We start from the raw sequence: 17,342 nt of genomic DNA, 5'->3' as shown, positions 1-17,342 counted from the left end.
TGATAAAATCGATCTGAAATATGTAAAAACACTCGTCCGCCCTATGTAATCTATGAAAATCATACTTCTCCAATGTATCTCACCTCGCTTCACCTTCTCTCCTCCTCCGTTCCTCCCTCTCCCTCTCCTGCTGAGCCCATCTCCCTCTTAACCAAATCAACCCCACCGTCCCACAAAGTACAGCGACAAGTATCAAATCCTCTACTAAATCCTCCACAAGTACATCACCATCCACATCATCAGGTCTATTCGTCCACCCTGATCCCGACCCAGAATAATCTTCATATCCTTCTTCTTCGAGATTATCCTGCCTTGCAGTATCGTCTGCAACAAGTTCGAATCCTTCTTCATCAAATCCCGGTCTTTGAGGAACGACTGGAGGTATATCAGTAAACAAGCTTTTGATTCGGGTCCAAGTTGATATTTGGATTTGAGGTGTGTTGGAATCTGGTTCGAATATTGATAAACCAGGTATAGCACCTCGAGTCTGAATATCGATCCACCACCTATTCAATACACGCGAAATTAGCACCAAGGACCGTTATCAAACCATGTGTTTGTGTTGCGTGGTGAAACACACTTACGATTTAGCATACAATTTGATCACACTCAACATAACAGGTAAATAAGCTTCAGAGGAAGTTTCACCGGCCAAATCGTAAAATCTTTTAGCCAAATGCCAATCTCTAGGTACACCATGTCCATTTTCATACATCCATCCCAAGTTCCAATAGGCCATTGAAGAAGTTTGGGTATCAGCGGCAGTTTGGTAGTACGCTACTGCTCGATCATACGATTCCGGCGATTGGTCTAAGCTCAGGAATAGAAACATCAGCTTTCACTCGACCTAACATCCTGAAACACAGTTCTGGATGCTGAGATTTCACTCACAGTAATAATCGCCCACTCTGACCATAGCATCCACATTATCCTGATTCGCACTTCTAATCCACCAAGTTAAAGCCTTTTCCTTATTCTCTTCACTTATCTTCTCCCTTCCGCTTCCCTCCTCATTGTCACTTTCCAAACCCAGATTGAATTTGAAAGTATTATCACCCAATTTGAATCCCTTTTCCAATAAGAAAGCTATGTTGTTCTGAGCAGATTCATATCCTAATTCAGCACCTATATACCATCCTAAAAAGGCATTATCCTTTTCATTCCTTAACCAAGCTTTATCCGCTTCTCCTACAAAATCTTGCTCCCAGTTACCTCTTTCTGAAACTAACTTTTCGTAGGCTACTGCCACACCACATAACCCAGGTGTACCATTACCGACATTTACTCCTCCTCCATCAGCAGTTTGCACGTTCTTAGCATGCATTTTACCCAATAGATGGAATGCTTCAAATGTCGCTCCGTGTCTTAAAGCTACTTCTAGATACGCATTTGCCTGAACAACCTCTCCTCTCTCCAGGTGATGTTTGGCCAAGTTGACTTGACCTTCTGCTAGGTCCTGAGAAGCGGAAGCTTGGAAATAGTGGAATGCCTTTTGTTTATCTACCCGTACGATCAGACCATCTCGGTGAATGATACCTAAACCGTTGTGCGCTTCTCGGTCGCCCTATACCCACGCCCATGAAAATCAATATCTAATTCCAAAGACCTGATGTGATATTGGGGAGATCACAACTTACCAACTCGGCAGCTCTCTCATACCATAATCTCGCCCTTCTATAATCCGGTTTCCCACCTTCACCTCTCAGCGCCATTCTTCCAAGGAAAGCAGCAGCCACCATCGCAGGTTCCCTTATCCCATCTTCCTGCTCTTTCGACAATTTTCTCCTCTTGGAAACGGTTCCATCCGTTTCGAAATCTTTAGGCCACAAATTTCTCGCAACTTTTAAGAAATATTCTTTCGCTTTCTTATAATCTCGCGGAATCTCTCCTACACCCTCTGCACCGGCTGATACGCCCGCATGAGAGAAATACACGGAACCAAGGTAGAATAGTCGACCGAGTCGGACGGTATATATATGCGAATCACGATCGGAATGGTATTGATAGTATTCTAATATCTCTTTCTCCGTCTCTCCTCGGGCTGAAGCCATTGTTGCTCGTATAGCGGGTCTGTGGGCATTTGATCCTGTGGATGCCCATGAGGCGTGAGGGCCATAGATTCCTCCCACTCGATCGGATAGACGGGTGTTGGTGAGAGGGAGGGTGAGACCGCCAGGTGGTCCAGATAAGAATGTTTGGTATGCTGTTGAAGGTAATCGATCATCAGCGTACGAAATTGGAGACAAATAGTCCTGTCGTGTTGGAAAGGAACTCACATTGTTCAGCTGCTGTCTGATAGTGATCTAAAGCAAGCATACAGTCCTAGATGATTTGATAAGCTGATGATCTATACTATTTCCGGGAGTGTATCACCTTACCTCTTTCACACCAATTCCTGCCCAATGCCTGTACCCCAAAGCCATCGAGGCGGGTCTATATCCCTGTACAGCTGCGAAAGTGTAGTACAGCAGCGCCTATGGAAGTACCCGTCAGCTGCTGGGAAGTTGCAATCTCAAATTAAGAGCGAGCTGACCTTTCCTTGATCCTGGTCTACCCCTCCTAATCCTGTAGAATGAAAGAATCCAACCATGAATTGCGCTTCTGGATCTGCAGTATGTTCGAGGTATTTCTATATCCCCCTCGTTCAACGTTAGCTGAGTAATGATAATTTCGGGCATCCGACAGCTCACCTTGTAAGAGTTGTATGAAGCTTGTAAATCCTGTTTCATCCCTTTTGGCGGGAACTGTTCATACGACACATAAGCTACCGATTTCGCAGAATGCCAAAACGATAAAGGTATAGCTCACCATTCTTAATTTTCCTCTCACGCCATATACTTGATCACATCCATTCCTCTCGGCATCCTCCAACAGCCCCAACATTTTCTCTATCCTCTCTCTCCTGGCTCTACCTATCTTTGCGCCCTTGCGCTGTTTCCCATCTGATCCAATTACAGGTATCTTGGATAGGTACGTTTTGGGCGATAAGAGCGTATTGAGAAGACGAGGGAGTAAGCGGAAAGTAGTCGATAATGGACCTTCATGGCCCCATCCCAGACCGTCGGACCATCCCTTGGACGCAAAAGGGGTGATGGTCGATGTTAATTTGTGTTCCAAATGGGCGTTTGGAGAAGGTGCGAGTGTATTGAGGATTGACTGAGCCTCTCTCAGGGGTGCGCATACTATTTGAGATACGTTAGCATGTAGTGTGATGATGATGCTGATGATGAGAGACACGTACCATCTGATATAGACGTTTCCTCCTGTCGACTTTGCTCTTCTATTTCCTGAGCTAGGACAAGGGAAGATGGGGAGAGTAGGGATATCGACAAGAGTAAAGCGAAGAGGATGTATATCGAGCGCCTCCCGCGCCGCATAATTGGCATCTTGGCTGTAGCTGAGACAGACAACAATATCCCTTGGTCTACTCAGCTAATGACAAGTACTACATGACATGGACGTTGACCAAAACATCATCATTGTCCTCATCGTCAACAGCTCAATCGACACGTCACAGCTTAACATTCTCGAGTCACGTGGCCTACCAACGGGTATTACGTATCGATGAAGCGTTACGGTTTCTCGGCTAATTATTGATCCAAGGTAATTCCTCCCAATTACCAGTACCATTAGACCGATTTGTAATGCTCATTACACTACCACGACTAATTGAAAATTTTCCAATCGATACAACCACACGACCGTGTGTTATGACGAAATGTGGTTGGATAGAGCCAAAATCCGACCGGGACCCCCCTTTGTCCTGTTTCTGTATCATATAGCAAAAGAAAACCCTGTTCACACCTTTTACTTCTTCTCTTTTCTCTTCTTACCACTTACTAGCTATCTTTATCTTTACAACTCTCAAAGTAAACTTCTGGCATCTCTGCCCAGATCAAACTCGTCCAATCGATTCGACTAAGTAAAGCTATCCAAAATTCATTGAATCTCTAACAACCCACGATACTCGATGAAGAAATCAAAACTACCTCATAGTGGCTATTTAAGATATTCAACTAACGGGGACGCAGGGTGAGTGAACTTCTCGATTGCATCGTGATCACGAAGAGAGGATGCTGGTTAGCACGGATAGTCAACTTATACTATGGTCTGTGATTCATAATGGATTCGCCGCTGACTGATATGTTATCTTCCATTCGCCATTGCCATTCTATTTCGAAACGCGCTATGTTCGCAACCAATTTTGAAAAATTCACCACCCGCACCCTCCTTTCAACACCCTCCTTTCCTTATCAACAATCGATACACGTTCATACCTCCCACTCCCAACCTTTCATCCTCACAATCCCCTCATCGAACATCCACCACATCATATTCAACCTCAACCCTGTCTACTTTTCATATCATTCATACTCCGCTTCGACAAATGACGCTTCTTTCCAATTATCACAGCTACACCGTCGCCTCTCGTCTCCTCAGACTTCCACCCTTGATCCTCTTGTTACTCGACTCTGGAGAGAAACCCCCATAATTTGGCTCACAACTCCAACACCATAAACAGCCAGTACACAACTGGCCGAGAAACGATCACCTACTTTTTACAATCAATATAATTAGTATAATCGCATAGATACTCATTCCAATAATCAAAACGCCATAGCGCCATCTTATCGAATGGGATAATTAAGCTACACTCCTACCTCCTCTTCCACAAAGCGGTTCACCCAATCCTCTTACCGACCCACTGGACCTATACAGGATTATAATAATACATATAGAACGCAAATAACAAACAAACAAAAGGATTCGTTTAGAAACCAACAAGACATATCCCCCGCAACGCTTGACATCTCTCCTCGCATCGTATCATATATCACGATGCAAGCTCTTCGAACCCTTCCCATCCTCAACAGACCTTCACGACCATCCTCTCCCGCACCTCCTACCGTCCAATCTACCACTGTTTCCGGTACTGCCGTCGTACCCAATGGAGATGGTAAACCCAGATCTCGCTCACTCAGTCGACAAGTAGCCGACAAAGTGTCATCACTTCAACACTACAATGCCAATGGAACCGCTAATCCCCCAGCACCTGTAGCACCGTCACAACCCTTGGGCGCTACTGGAAAGAAAGGTCTTTCTCCCCCTGGAAGCAGACCCGTAACTCCTCGTAGTTCTGCCTCGCCCCTTCCCGGCGTCGCGGCGCCCGCAGGCACCGTCCCCGAACCTGCTGGCATTCAAGCCAAACACATGGATGTTATCGGTTTGAGACTCAACGAAGTCGTCAATAAGGCGTGTGCTGGTGTCGATTTCAAAGCTAAGAAAGGGTTTAAGAAAGGAAATGGATGGTCAGTAGGAGAAGCTGTCGTCAAGTGAGTCTTACTATTCATCGTCACTTCTAGGAAGTTCCGCTGATGTTATTTTATAGGGAGTTGCCTTTCCCTCCCAACGACGCTTATCTCATTCGAGCCGTCCTTCGCACTGCCGTCAAAGCTTTGTCCATTTATACCACTCGACTCGAGACTTTGCTCCTTCCCGCCCTCACCGATCCTGCTTTCGGTAGCGCACTCAACATCAATGCTCAAGCACCTGCTGCCCATCCACTCAACCCATCTCAGTACTTTGTCCTTTCAGTCGCTCACGCAGCATGGGAGACCTGCGAGGTCTTAGAGCAAACTCTGGAGACCGGTAATTGGCCTCGCTTCGTTCAAGAGACTCTTCGACCAGTGATGGACAAGCTCGATTTGGTCGTCAGTAAAGTCATTCAACCTCTCATGCTTGGACTCAAACGAGACTTGGTAGCTAGTTTATCAAGAAACGAGGGTACTTCCCCATCAGGTAGTAAGGTCGTCGGACTAGCTTCTATCCCTGCGCCTACCACTGCTCCCACCCCGAGCGTGACCAAAGAGCACTCTTCCGCTCCTGTTTCTCGTCTCACCAAGGAACTTTCATCTGGCGGTACTTCTCGCCAACTCGCTATTCCTCTTTGTCTTCAACACTTTGCTAACCGCGTTGATGGAGCGAGAAAGGTCTTTGAGCTTGTCGCTGCGCCCTGTGCGGACGATGGCGAAGGTTGGATCACTGGCATCATGGTAGCTGTCATCTGGAAGGGAATGTGTATCGTGTCAGAAAAAGACCTGGGTGGATCACCCAATCGACCTCCTAGTCCAGGTAGTGTAGCCAAGGCTCTAGCCGGATTAGGCAAAGAGAAAGAGACGACCCCGACTGTTGTTGCCTCTCCATCTCTCGGAGGAGTTACTGCTAAACTCACTTCTTCATTGTCAATCATACCCTCTCGATCTCACTCGCGACCACCTTCTCCACCCCGAGGTGCCCAGCAGCTTCACCCTGCTACTCACGCATTGATGTCGCTCGAGGGACTTGTCAAGAGACTTGTCGGTGGATTAGTACAAGCTTCCACTACACCTGGTGCATCCCAAGATCCAAATGCTACCGAGCATATCGCCCGCGAAGCCCTCCACGAAGCTCTGGAAGCGCTGGCTTCTTTCCGAATCATATCCAATGCAATGTACAAAGGTGCTTCGAGCTCTACTAGGGTATTGGCAAGTACAAGGAGATTAAGGGATGATGTTGATGATCCTGTGGAAGAATCTTTGGACGATGCCATGGAAGATCTACCTTCAGTCACTTTGTTCACCATCTTGCTTCGTCAAGCCAATACCGCTCTTGGTGGATTACCATTAGGCACTGATGAGAAATCTGCTGCTGCTTCCGGAGGATACAAGATCAGGCACCCCGCTGAAATTTGGGGATGGACCGTGGTGGAGTACGAGCGACAAGTTTTAAGTGGATTCAGTGCAGCTGAGGAATGGGGAAGAAGATTTGCGTTAGCAATCAAAGCTGATCTGGAGAGGGTGTTGAGTCAATTGGCTTCTCAATCTGTTGGATTTGCCGAGAAGCCCACGAGGGAGGTTCTGGAGGCTGTGGAGTGGGTGAAAGCGCTGGGGGTAGCTTGTGAAGCTAGAGTAGGTGTCAAATTCGGTGGATGCGTTTGACTATCTAGTCAAATGGGTAAATCGTATGATATGATTGGGATAGTGGAGGGGTATGTGAACTGGTGGATGAGGAATAGTAAATTGACGAGGATGGTTTGATTATTTCCTTTAGTGTTCTGATAGAAGCGCTTCATCTTTTCATCTTTGGTTCATTCATAAAGCATACATACATAACATAGATAGATGGGTTTTTATATACTATTCGTATTCTGATGCATAGTCATTTTTACCTGTACGAGTACCACCACAGAGCACTGTTGTATAGTGTACGCTGCTTTGCCAAGAATCACCGCATAAAGGTTAACTCGCCTATTCCCGCCTTTCCCCGACATGCCCCTTTTGCACTTGACTCTGATTCTTCTTTCTTTGGTATATCTCGAACTCGAGTTTTTACGTCAACATGACTTCCCATGACCTTATCGACCAACGAGATGAAAGCACAGCACAGTGAATGCGCATACACAGGTAGATGAACAGATAAGAGATAAAAGAGGGAAACAGAATTACACGAAGAATGGGACCTGACAGGACAAATGCCGTAGCTTCTTCTTCTTCATCATCCGCTTCTCCAATTGTACGACATGATGATGATACACCACCAAATAAGAAACCGAAGGCTACGAGATCTAGGAATGGATGTTTGGTCTGTAGGAGTAGGAGATTGAAATGTGACTTGGGTAAGTGAATTTCATCGGTTTTCTCTCTCTATTTTCTATTTATGAAAAGTCTGCGATGCTTTTTCATTTCGACTGATTATCATCTTTATGGTATAGAGAAACCGGAATGTAAGAGATGTGTAAATTACGGCGCAGAGGTGAGTCTGTAGTATACAGCAAGACCTATAGGATGATGTATTATGAGATATCAAATATTCATATTGGCTACATCATCTCCTCAAACTCAACAGTGCGTCTACCCGGTGAAGAAACCTTTCAATCCTAATATCGTAGCTGAAAAATTAGCCAAGAGACATGGCAACAACAACAGTAAAAAGAAACGAGAGGATTCTTCAACTTTAATACCAAAAGATGAAATACAAGATCAAGCTCATAATAGTATTAACAATCCACTAAACACCCCTACCAATTTGATATCTTCAACTCCAAACTCCAATGTTAATCCCACCCAAACATCAATCACCTATACACCTCAACCACCTTTGACATCCGTACCATCCTCTTCCGCCCACTCGATATGGATCCCACACCCCACACAGCTAGTCCAGCAGATGGACTCGGTCGAACTTCTCATGGCGCTCTGTAGGGATACAAGGATGGGACAGTTCTTCGGTGGGCCGTTGGACCCTCCAGAGTTTTTGAGGAAGATGTTCCCTGTAGAAGAGGATCTGAGATGTGTGAGTGTTTGATTGGTTTCATGGAACTACAAAATTAAGAACAAGACACTGCTCATTCCCTCTTGTCGACAGTTCCACCACGCTCTGACATACTCCCTATCCATCCTCGTCGTCGAAGAAGAACCCAATCCATGGGTCGAACATGTCGCTAGACTATTCCTCGTTCCTTCAGGTGAAGCTCCTCTAAGTACCGAAGGGCTGAAACAAGGCATGTTAGCTATGGGCGCTATTCATTTATCAGTGTTAGTGTTCGATTCGAGCATCAAAATTGTTTCTCTGACGCATCATTTGTGCTAATGTGATTCAATCATCCCGCCAACAGACTAGAAGCTCGAGGATCAACAACCTCATCTTCAGGACGTACTCGTGAACTCGGCTTGGCTTATAGAGGAGAAGCCATCAAGTTACTTCGTCAAGCTAAAAATATTCCTGAGGAGGTTGAGTCGGATGCTTTCCTGGCTGGTACAGTCATTTTAAGCTGTGATGATGTGAGTGAGCGTGAGCATGGAATAAACGGTCATTGGACTAAGGCCGACCATTCAATCTTAATCCTTTCGCTTAGGTCCTCGGAGCCAACCCCCACTGGAGAGAAGTCATCCGCCTAGCTCTACTGGCAGTCCGACGCAGAGGTGGTTGTGAACGTATATTGTTCCCTGATAATCCGTATCCTGATGTTACGGATGTACCCGACAAACCTGTATCGCCGTTGTTGAGATGTCTGATAGAGACTATGACGATTGGTGATGTAGGGCGTGAGTTGTGTATCCCAGCTTTTAAAAAATGTTCATAATATGAGGTTCTGATTGCTGAATAATACTAGGCTCCCTATCCACCGGAGACCCGACTGTCGTCTTGACTGACTCGTCGACCTGGTGGGAGAGGTTGGCGCCAGTCAATCCATCTGAACATGATGTAAGTGGTGTATCTCCACTCGCGCATATCTCAGCTGACTTCCTATTCCCCAAAATCCTCATAGTCATGCGAAGGTACATGGGGAATGCACCGATCGATCCCTCGACTGATGACACGAGTGATCAACCTAACCTACGAATCTGCCGACCTAGACCGTCAATCATTCTTCGATCACCCCAATCAGCCATTCATCCCTTCCAATCCAGATAATCACATGGCTCAACTCGCCTTGGCATGGTTGGAAGAGAAGCGACGATGGAGGGAGTCTCTTACATTTCGGATCAACGAATTGAGAACGGACATGGCCAATTGGATCGTCACTGTTCCTCAAACTATTACGCGGAAACGTACGAAAGATGGTTCGTTGGCTACGTGGCATGCATTCCACATTCTCATCATGAGAGATCTACTAAAGCTGCCTAGGGAAGAAGAGACCATACAGAAATCGGCGGATACAGTTTTGGAAATATGTAGCCAGGTGGGAGATAAGATTGAATGGATGAATTTTGTGAGTTTGAAGTCTTCGATCGACCTCTATCCAAAAAACCAAAAAGGAGTGGATTATTTCAGTTAGTTGGTTGGTTGTAGCTGATATGATCTGTGTTGTATATAGTCCCTTTTGATCACATGTACCGTCTTGATCTCACCTACCCCATGACAAAAGGCAAGAGAAGTCCTGAGGTGGTTTAGAGTTCAATGTTGTTACGAGATTGACGTGTTGGAGAGCGTAGCTGAAGAATGCTGGAAGAGGATCGATGATGGTCTGGATGATGAGGCTTGTTCGTGGAGGGAGATCTTGTTGGAAATGGGATGTTCGGTTTTGCTAGGTTGACTATGGGCAAAGGACCAAGTAGTCGTCCTTGGACCTGAATACTGTGGAACTGTGCATTCAACCGTATACGTATACGTTTGTTGATATCGTGCTTTGATGCATACCTGAGTACATAAGGTCGAAGTCACAGTGTGATGTCTGTAACCTAAGTCATTCGGATTGCGTCGCATCATGACCATCATCGGCGTCTGTTTGAAGAGATAAGAATGAGCCATAATCCAACCTCATGTGATAACGTCATATTCCGTGGTGATCATTTGTGGAGCATCAGCATCAAGAGATCAAAGTTATCTCAAAATGATCATAGCATCATCATGAGAACATTACGATCCACAGAGTAAAAGGGTTATTACGTTTGGGGTTTCCATGAAAATGCTAATGGAGATGCATACTCGTATGGTTTAGTTGACCTTCCCGTAACTGTTCTATTCTGTCTAGGGAATTCAACCATTCAACGTCATCACACCGTGTTCAGCACGTTTATCCTTGCTATTTGGGCATTATCCTTAATGCGATCAGCCCGGTTATATAGCGCCAATAGATAGAACCTGATCTAGGCTCTCTTCTCATCATCCTGAATCTCATCGTTGTATATAAACAGGTAAACAGGTAAACAGGTAAACAGATGAAAATCTCATAAAGTAGACAGACCAAATCGTTGTATCACTCATCTGTATGACCATCATCCTTTCATCAATAACAACCGACTGAAACAAGATCAACTCATCAACACGAGGGTCAACCTTTCTCACCTATCTCATTCAGTCACGCGTTACAAACAGAGATAAGGTATAAGGTATTCGAGATAAGTCTCAAGAACCGCATTGCTGCCCTTGCCATTCCATGTGAATAAATGCATGGTCAAGTGGAGAGTACACGCATATATATATACATATGAAGAAAGACATACAAAAAATTTTGAATTAGTATAGGGCATCAGAAGGGACATCCTCAAGAGGAGTAGTACAGTAGTGCGGTAGATCTGTCCGTTCCAATTTCAATCGGGGCAATGGTTAGTACGTGCATCTCTTAGACCAAGACAAAAGACTGGTATAGCTTTTAGATTTTCAAAGTGAGTCCACCTTTTCCCTCTTGCTACGGTCATCTTCATCAACTCACTTGTTACCCCCGGTAGATGGCAACTCTCCTTCCCTCTAAATTACTAGGAGTGACCAGCTCGATCGTATCACCCACATCTACACCTTCACCCGACTCATCCTCGTCTTCCCCTTCTCCCGAAATCATCAAATCTCTATCACCTCATGGAGGAGCACCTCTGACCGGTGATTCATCATTGATACCTGCCAAATACATCGTCGACGAGAAAGGTCCCAATTCCAATTCCAACTCCAATTCTTCATCTTCTTCCTCTGGACAATCAAGTTCCTTCAACACCCATCCCGCAAAAATATCACCTAGTGCACCCCCCATCCATCTCACTCGCGCACCTCCATCCACCTTACTCGACGCACCCGCCAGAGCAGCTATGAGCTTACCTAACGGGATGACAGCCTCGGCGCAGGCCAGGGCAGTCAGAGGATCTAGCGAAGCCCGTACACCGGAATATGAAATTGATGAAGATGGTTTAGGTGTTCCATCGTTGTCATCCTACAAAAACGATAATAATGGAGGGGAAGAAAGAACACCATTGTTATCTCCTACACCTACATATTCGAACAACTACAATCTCAATATAATACCATCTTTATCTAGAAGTTCTTCAACTGGATCTACATCAAGCAATAGAGGTGTACTCCGAAGGATATTTATAGATAGGTCTACTACTCCTTCTCAACATTTAACTAGACCTACATTCCCTCCACCAAGTTTATCAACCTATTCACCCATCCCACCCAGACCTCTGACTCTCCTTGCGAAATTGAATTTATTTATCAACCAATCCATCTCGATCATCTTATCGACTTATTTCCTAATATTCGTTGTTTTATGGGCGTTCTCTGCTGAATGCTGTAAAGCCCTACCGAAGTGGGTATGGCCAGATAGACCTAGGAAGTTTCCATGGGATGATGAGAATTATTGGAAAAAGGAGGGAAAGAAGATATCAAAAGATCCCAGTGATTATGCGAGACAGGTTGGGATGGATATTGAACATCAGACGGTGGAGACGGAAGATGGTTATTACCTAAAGTGAGTTTGAACATTCCAATCGCATGATTCGTGTCATATATTCTACTGTAGATGACTGAAACTGATGTTGGATCTGGATGCAATAGGATGCATAAAGTGATTGACCCAAAAGCCGAACCTCGATCAGATGGACGAGGTGAGTGCCTCATCTGATGACGAACAAAGGCACGGCACTGACTGGGTTGTCTAACTGATATTCACCTGAACCTTTCCTTTCAGGCGGCTTCCCAGTATTGATCCTTCACGGACTTTTCCAATCCTCCGGGTCATTCGTCACTTCCGAGGATCGTTCACTGGCATTTTGGCTGGCGAAAAATGGTGGTTATCAAGTGTATCTCGGAAATACCAGAGGAGTGTTTGATATGGGTCATAGAAATTTTAGTAGGAACGATCCAAGGTTTTGGGGTGAGTAGAGTCATCTGCAGACTTCGAATTAAATCGAGAAAATATCAGCTGAACGACCACTGATTGACTATGTAGATTGGACCATCAGAGAATTGGCGATGTATGATCTACCCGCTTTGGTCGAACATGTCTGTAGAGAGACAGGTTACGATAAGGTGAGTGGTCTTCGCTCCCTCCCGCTCAACAGGCAACACATGGTAAACCGTTGCTGATCTTGCTGTTATTACAGATTGCATTCATAGGTCACTCCCAAGGAAACGGTCTCGCTTTCATCTCCCTGTCATTAGGCATGTGCCCATCCCTAGGCAAGAAATTATCAGTATTCATCGCCCTAGCGCCTGCAGTATACGCTGGACCCCTCACCCACGGTTTCCCATTCACCGCGTTGAACAAGATGGAATGGTCGACTTGGAAACGATTCTTTGGCGTGCTGGATTTCATACCCTTGATGAGGTGGGCGTACGACTATGCCCCTGCGAGGTTGTTCGCTAGTTTGGGTTACATCATGTTTGCGTTCTTGTTTGGGTGGACGGATGCTAATTGGTGAGTAGAGCTCAATTCCCCCATCGTTCAGTCTTGCTTGACATGTTGTTCAATCATATGGTGTCAAGTCGTGAAGATCCACAGCTGACTCATTATTGGTTTCGGTTCGTTTCCAGGCTTCACCGACGAAAGACCAAGATGTTCCGATTCACGCCCACGCCCGTATCTTCCGCGTCGATCTTCTGGTGGTGCGGTAAAGGTGGATTCGCAGATCGGAAATGCACATTGGATGATTCGCTTGAAAGATGGTTCGATAACCGTTTCCCACCTTTATCGATCTATCATGGTGGGAGGGATTACCTGGTATTGGCCGAACCCTTAATTGAAAGAATGGAGAAGAAGGAGAAGGACGTGAAGGTTATTAAAATTACAAAGCTGGATAAGAGTGAGGTGAGTCTATATCTCATATACTATAATCATCTTTGCATGAGGTTAGGAATTGACTTGTTGACTTGTCATGTTAGCACTGCGATTTCTATTGGGCTGCGGAAGCTGTCGAATGGGCATATCTGTCATTCATGGGTGAGCTGGTATTCGCTTTTTATCTGGATTAGCCTGTCAACCAGCTGACATTTTCATCGGGATACAGACGATATAGAATCTACTAGACCTAAATATCCGGATGAGGCAGAATCACCCAAGGAAGGAACGGAAACTAACATAGATGGTATTGAAGATGGATCGGAGTAGGTGGGATGAACGAGGTTCAGTCATGTTATCACAATCACGAAAACAACACTTTAGATGCGGGTTAAGAAGATCAAAGCATTGTAGCCTTTCCTTCCATTATACTGGTAATTTATGCTCTGGTTGATATGAGATACACGATTTATACATACATAGTACACGGATTTCCAATATTATTCTACATTGTAGAGGTTGAACTGGTTGTGTTGTTTACGGTTTTTGCTTTTACTTACACATACATGGATCTGTCAATGTCCTATGCTGGTTTATGGAATTCATATTGATATCAGTCGTGGTCATCATTCCTTCCTACCTTTGTCATCGCAAGTACTCGTAATGAGTTCGGCTTCGGTGCTGAACGTGATTTTGGATTGTCATCAAATTACCCTGCGCTTGAGCTCGAACGAACCACGAATTCCTCCACCGACACCAAAATGACATCTTCGTGAATCATCTTTCTATCTTTCAACCATTACACGAGTAGGAGCATTCAAGCGGTAGTCAACACCGACTGCCAATATACTACTTTGCATCTGATCATAACACTCAAATCGAATCAAGACCGTTTGACCGGAACGAAGAAAGATGGAGTGAGTATACAACCCTCTTCCTCCCATCGCAGATCAATACCGACAATTCTCGTAAACCCATATTCCTACCCGCTTCTACTGACTAACAACGCTCATACTTTTTATTACTCTTACAGATCCCTCTCACCTGAATGTACACCCCTCAAACATCGTTATGATTCATGTTTCAACGCATGGTTTGAAGGATATCTTCAACCTGCTTTAGCCGCTGCTTCCTCTCTATCCTCATCTTCTACATCTTCCAACCCTAGTCCCATAACTCCTACAACTCCTCAATTACCTCTCAGCACCACGTCTACCCCACCTACTCCACAGATCAACCAAACTATACAGCGTGAACCACTTGTGACATCTTGGGCATCGGCTTTCCCCTCCAGACGTCTCTTTGCTCGAAAGTCCTCGTCCTCTACCACTCCAACGTCAGGTGCTCAAGGCAATGGTCAACCGGTACAGGAAGAAGAACATCACTGGTACAATTTTGCCCTGTCGGAATCTGAACCTGAACCTGAATCTGAGATTGTGAGTGAGGCGGCAGAAGCGATAGATACGAAAGGGAAGAGCAGATCACAGATCAAAGCGGAGGAATATCAGAGGAATTGTGGGAGGTTTTGGGAAGATTATCAAGGTTGTTTGAAAGTGAGTCCAAATTTCGGGCCAAGTCATATCGCTTTGCCAACGGGATTCCAATCTTCTTTATTCGATCCCATATACATAGGAGAATCTTTGTTTCTAGGCCATGCGGCTGATATGATATTTGCTTGAACTGCAGAACGCAATAAATCAAAACGAATCGCTCTCCGCTTTATTGGAAACGGCAAGAGAAGAACATCCTTTAGGAAGTTTGGATGGGTTGAAGGGTACTCCATGGGATTCAAAAGCTGATTTCACGAAAGAGCAGGAATAAAGCTGAGGCTGGATGACATTAATGGATAATAGAGAGGGAAGTCATCGTACTGTACGACTCAAATGATAAAGAAAGGAGAGGACCGAGATTATAACACATGATATGGCAATACAGACTCTCTGGCTTATGCTTCAACGCAGTCACCTTGCTATCAACAGGTGTATCGTATCGTATATTCTCGTTAGGCTGATATGTCTACAAATATGTATATGATCGAAAAATATCAGGACGACAAAATACATGTACCAGATCATAATCATAATTCCAATACAAACTTAGCAGTTTGTCATCTGTAGTAACGCCAACAGAATAAAAGTCCGACTGAATCAACTTGTTCTAGCTGGAAGCAGAGCAGAGCAGAGCAGTCTCGTTCCATCTTGTATGAGAATGTGTCGAAATACACGATTATTTCGATAGTGCCAATAAGATACATGCTGAAACAAACCTCTTCTTCATCCATGTCTGTCCTAATCTATATAGAAGCAAGAAAGGAAGATACGATCATAATATACCTAATTCTATCCATGAATAAACGTATCTTGATTCCATCTAGAGCCTACTCGTATCCAAACAACTTCCTGACCTTCTCTACAGCCTGTTTAGCCACCTCCTCGGGACTCAAAGAGATATCAACGGCCACAACTCCCTTCTCACCCTTTGGATCTTCCAACGTAGCCAATTGAGAAGCTAACATTGAACTTCCCATAAAGTGAGATTTACGTGAAGCGATCCTCTGAGCGAGCAGTTCAGGTGATCCTTCGCAGTATACGAAATAGGTCCGAAGGGCTGTGGTGGCTGGGTGAGAGACTTTGTGTTCTGGGTTGGCGACTGAGTGGGATGGTGGCTACGAGCAATAGTTAGTATATGACTTTCAGACTAGACTTGCTTGTATATCTATCACATATCAACCAATACACCACATTCCTCTCACTAAGTCGTTCTAATTTATTACTCTTCTTAAATCCCATCTCTCGCCTTTTCTTCCACTATCTTATCAACCTTGACCGATCTTCTCTTATTTTCCCTTATCTCTTGGACTATTCTATCTCTTTCGATTGATAAACTCACCAGATCATCTTCCGGGGGTGGTCTAGCCTCAACTTCACCCCTCAATATATCCCTATACCACTTCTTCAACGCCGAACAAGCAATCACTATCCCCGCTCTACCAATTCCGTGCTCCTCAAACTGACTGAAATCACCTTGATGCTTCTCCCATTCTTCTTTACATTTCCTCTCTGCCGTCGAACGGATCAGCGCGAGCCATGGAAGTCTATCGTCATCCGTTAGGGGAATACCATTCGTCATTTTCTGAATGTTCGATGCTGGATGGAGGGAATCTCCATCTATGAATGGGATTGAGAGGGAGTTGGCGAGGTCGGTTCCTACGGTTGATTTACCACTACATCATGAAATCATATGACATGTTAGCTTTATCTCTGATTTCGAAATACGACTTTTGAAAGATATATGTAATCAGTAGGTTCACTTACCATGATGCGGGACCCTACCAATCACGTATCATCGTCAGCTTACATTCCGCTCACATACCATTTCATAGTGATATCTTGGGACTCACCATAACAACGATCAACACCGGATCAGGCTCTTGAGTAGGGATAGTTAAGTCCGGTCTCTCTTCAGCTGGAGGTTTGAAGTCGGTCATTGTTGTATGTGCTTTCTAACAGAGGATCAAAGTGGATGAGGAGGAATACGATATACTTTGTGAGCTATGTACGGACGGACTGCAATGCCAGGTGAGAGTGAAGGGTTGTTGAATTTGATGTATATATATTAAATAGTATATGTTTGAGAGATTGAAAACACGAATACATCCTCGATAAATCCGTGACGTCTATCTCTGTTTCGTTTTCCATTTCGAATGGGCATATACCCTGATCGGATCAATCGGCATTTTGATCCGGCCACGGGGGGCACGTTTTCAGCGTCAGAATGATGGGGATGATGAATATACCATGTTATCGTGCCA

The 17,342-nt window shown here is 44.9% G+C and overlaps 6 protein-coding genes across 6 annotated transcripts; 4 read left to right on the top strand and 2 right to left on the bottom strand.

The window, feature by feature from the left end:
• Positions 1–79: 79 nt before the first annotated feature.
• On the bottom strand, positions 80–3,386 carry I203_107426 (uncharacterized protein; the record flags this gene model as incomplete). Its single annotated transcript, XM_019145508.1, has 10 exons — positions 80–506; positions 585–810; positions 892–1,564; positions 1,638–2,203; positions 2,277–2,322; positions 2,379–2,474; positions 2,534–2,629; positions 2,691–2,744; positions 2,809–3,182; positions 3,242–3,386. 10 exons carry the CDS (start codon positions 3,384–3,386, stop codon positions 80–82), a joined length of 2,703 nt encoding a protein of 900 aa, XP_019005327.1.
• Positions 3,387–4,839: 1,453 nt separating this feature from the next.
• Positions 4,840–6,977, top strand: I203_107425 (uncharacterized protein; the record flags this gene model as incomplete). The annotated part of the gene is made up of 2 exons (XM_019145507.1): positions 4,840–5,333; positions 5,390–6,977. The coding sequence occupies 2 exons, from the start codon at positions 4,840–4,842 to the stop codon at positions 6,975–6,977; spliced, it is 2,082 nt and encodes a 693-aa protein (XP_019005326.1).
• A 514-nt stretch (positions 6,978–7,491) lies between these two features.
• On the top strand, positions 7,492–9,901 carry I203_107424 (uncharacterized protein; the record flags this gene model as incomplete). Its single annotated transcript, XM_019145506.1, has 9 exons — positions 7,492–7,654; positions 7,751–7,791; positions 7,885–8,331; positions 8,404–8,573; positions 8,654–8,819; positions 8,894–9,083; positions 9,152–9,243; positions 9,308–9,751; positions 9,857–9,901. The coding sequence occupies 9 exons, from the start codon at positions 7,492–7,494 to the stop codon at positions 9,899–9,901; spliced, it is 1,758 nt and encodes a 585-aa protein (XP_019005325.1).
• Positions 9,902–11,210: 1,309 nt separating this feature from the next.
• Positions 11,211–13,861, top strand: I203_107423 (uncharacterized protein; the record flags this gene model as incomplete). The annotated part of the gene is made up of 8 exons (XM_019145505.1): positions 11,211–12,223; positions 12,310–12,359; positions 12,443–12,628; positions 12,704–12,783; positions 12,858–13,171; positions 13,288–13,561; positions 13,636–13,693; positions 13,761–13,861. 8 exons carry the CDS (start codon positions 11,211–11,213, stop codon positions 13,859–13,861), a joined length of 2,076 nt encoding a protein of 691 aa, XP_019005324.1.
• A 582-nt stretch (positions 13,862–14,443) lies between these two features.
• I203_107422 (uncharacterized protein) lies at positions 14,444–15,352 on the top strand (the record flags this gene model as incomplete). The annotated part of the gene is made up of 3 exons (XM_019145504.1): positions 14,444–14,448; positions 14,565–15,084; positions 15,218–15,352. 3 exons carry the CDS (start codon positions 14,444–14,446, stop codon positions 15,350–15,352), a joined length of 660 nt encoding a protein of 219 aa, XP_019005323.1.
• A 556-nt stretch (positions 15,353–15,908) lies between these two features.
• I203_107421 (uncharacterized protein) lies at positions 15,909–17,018 on the bottom strand (the record flags this gene model as incomplete). The annotated part of the gene is made up of 4 exons (XM_019145503.1): positions 15,909–16,196; positions 16,421–16,754; positions 16,846–16,859; positions 16,932–17,018. The coding sequence occupies 4 exons, from the start codon at positions 17,016–17,018 to the stop codon at positions 15,909–15,911; spliced, it is 723 nt and encodes a 240-aa protein (XP_019005322.1).
• Positions 17,019–17,342: the final 324 nt, after the last annotated feature.

This window comes from Kwoniella mangroviensis, chromosome 2, assembly GCF_000507465.2.
Source record: "Kwoniella mangroviensis CBS 8507 chromosome 2, whole genome shotgun sequence".
Lineage (NCBI taxonomy): Eukaryota > Fungi > Basidiomycota > Tremellomycetes > Tremellales > Cryptococcaceae > Kwoniella > Kwoniella mangrovensis.
The sequence above is the reverse complement of the archived record's forward strand: the minus strand, read 5'-3'. Positions and strand labels throughout refer to the sequence as shown.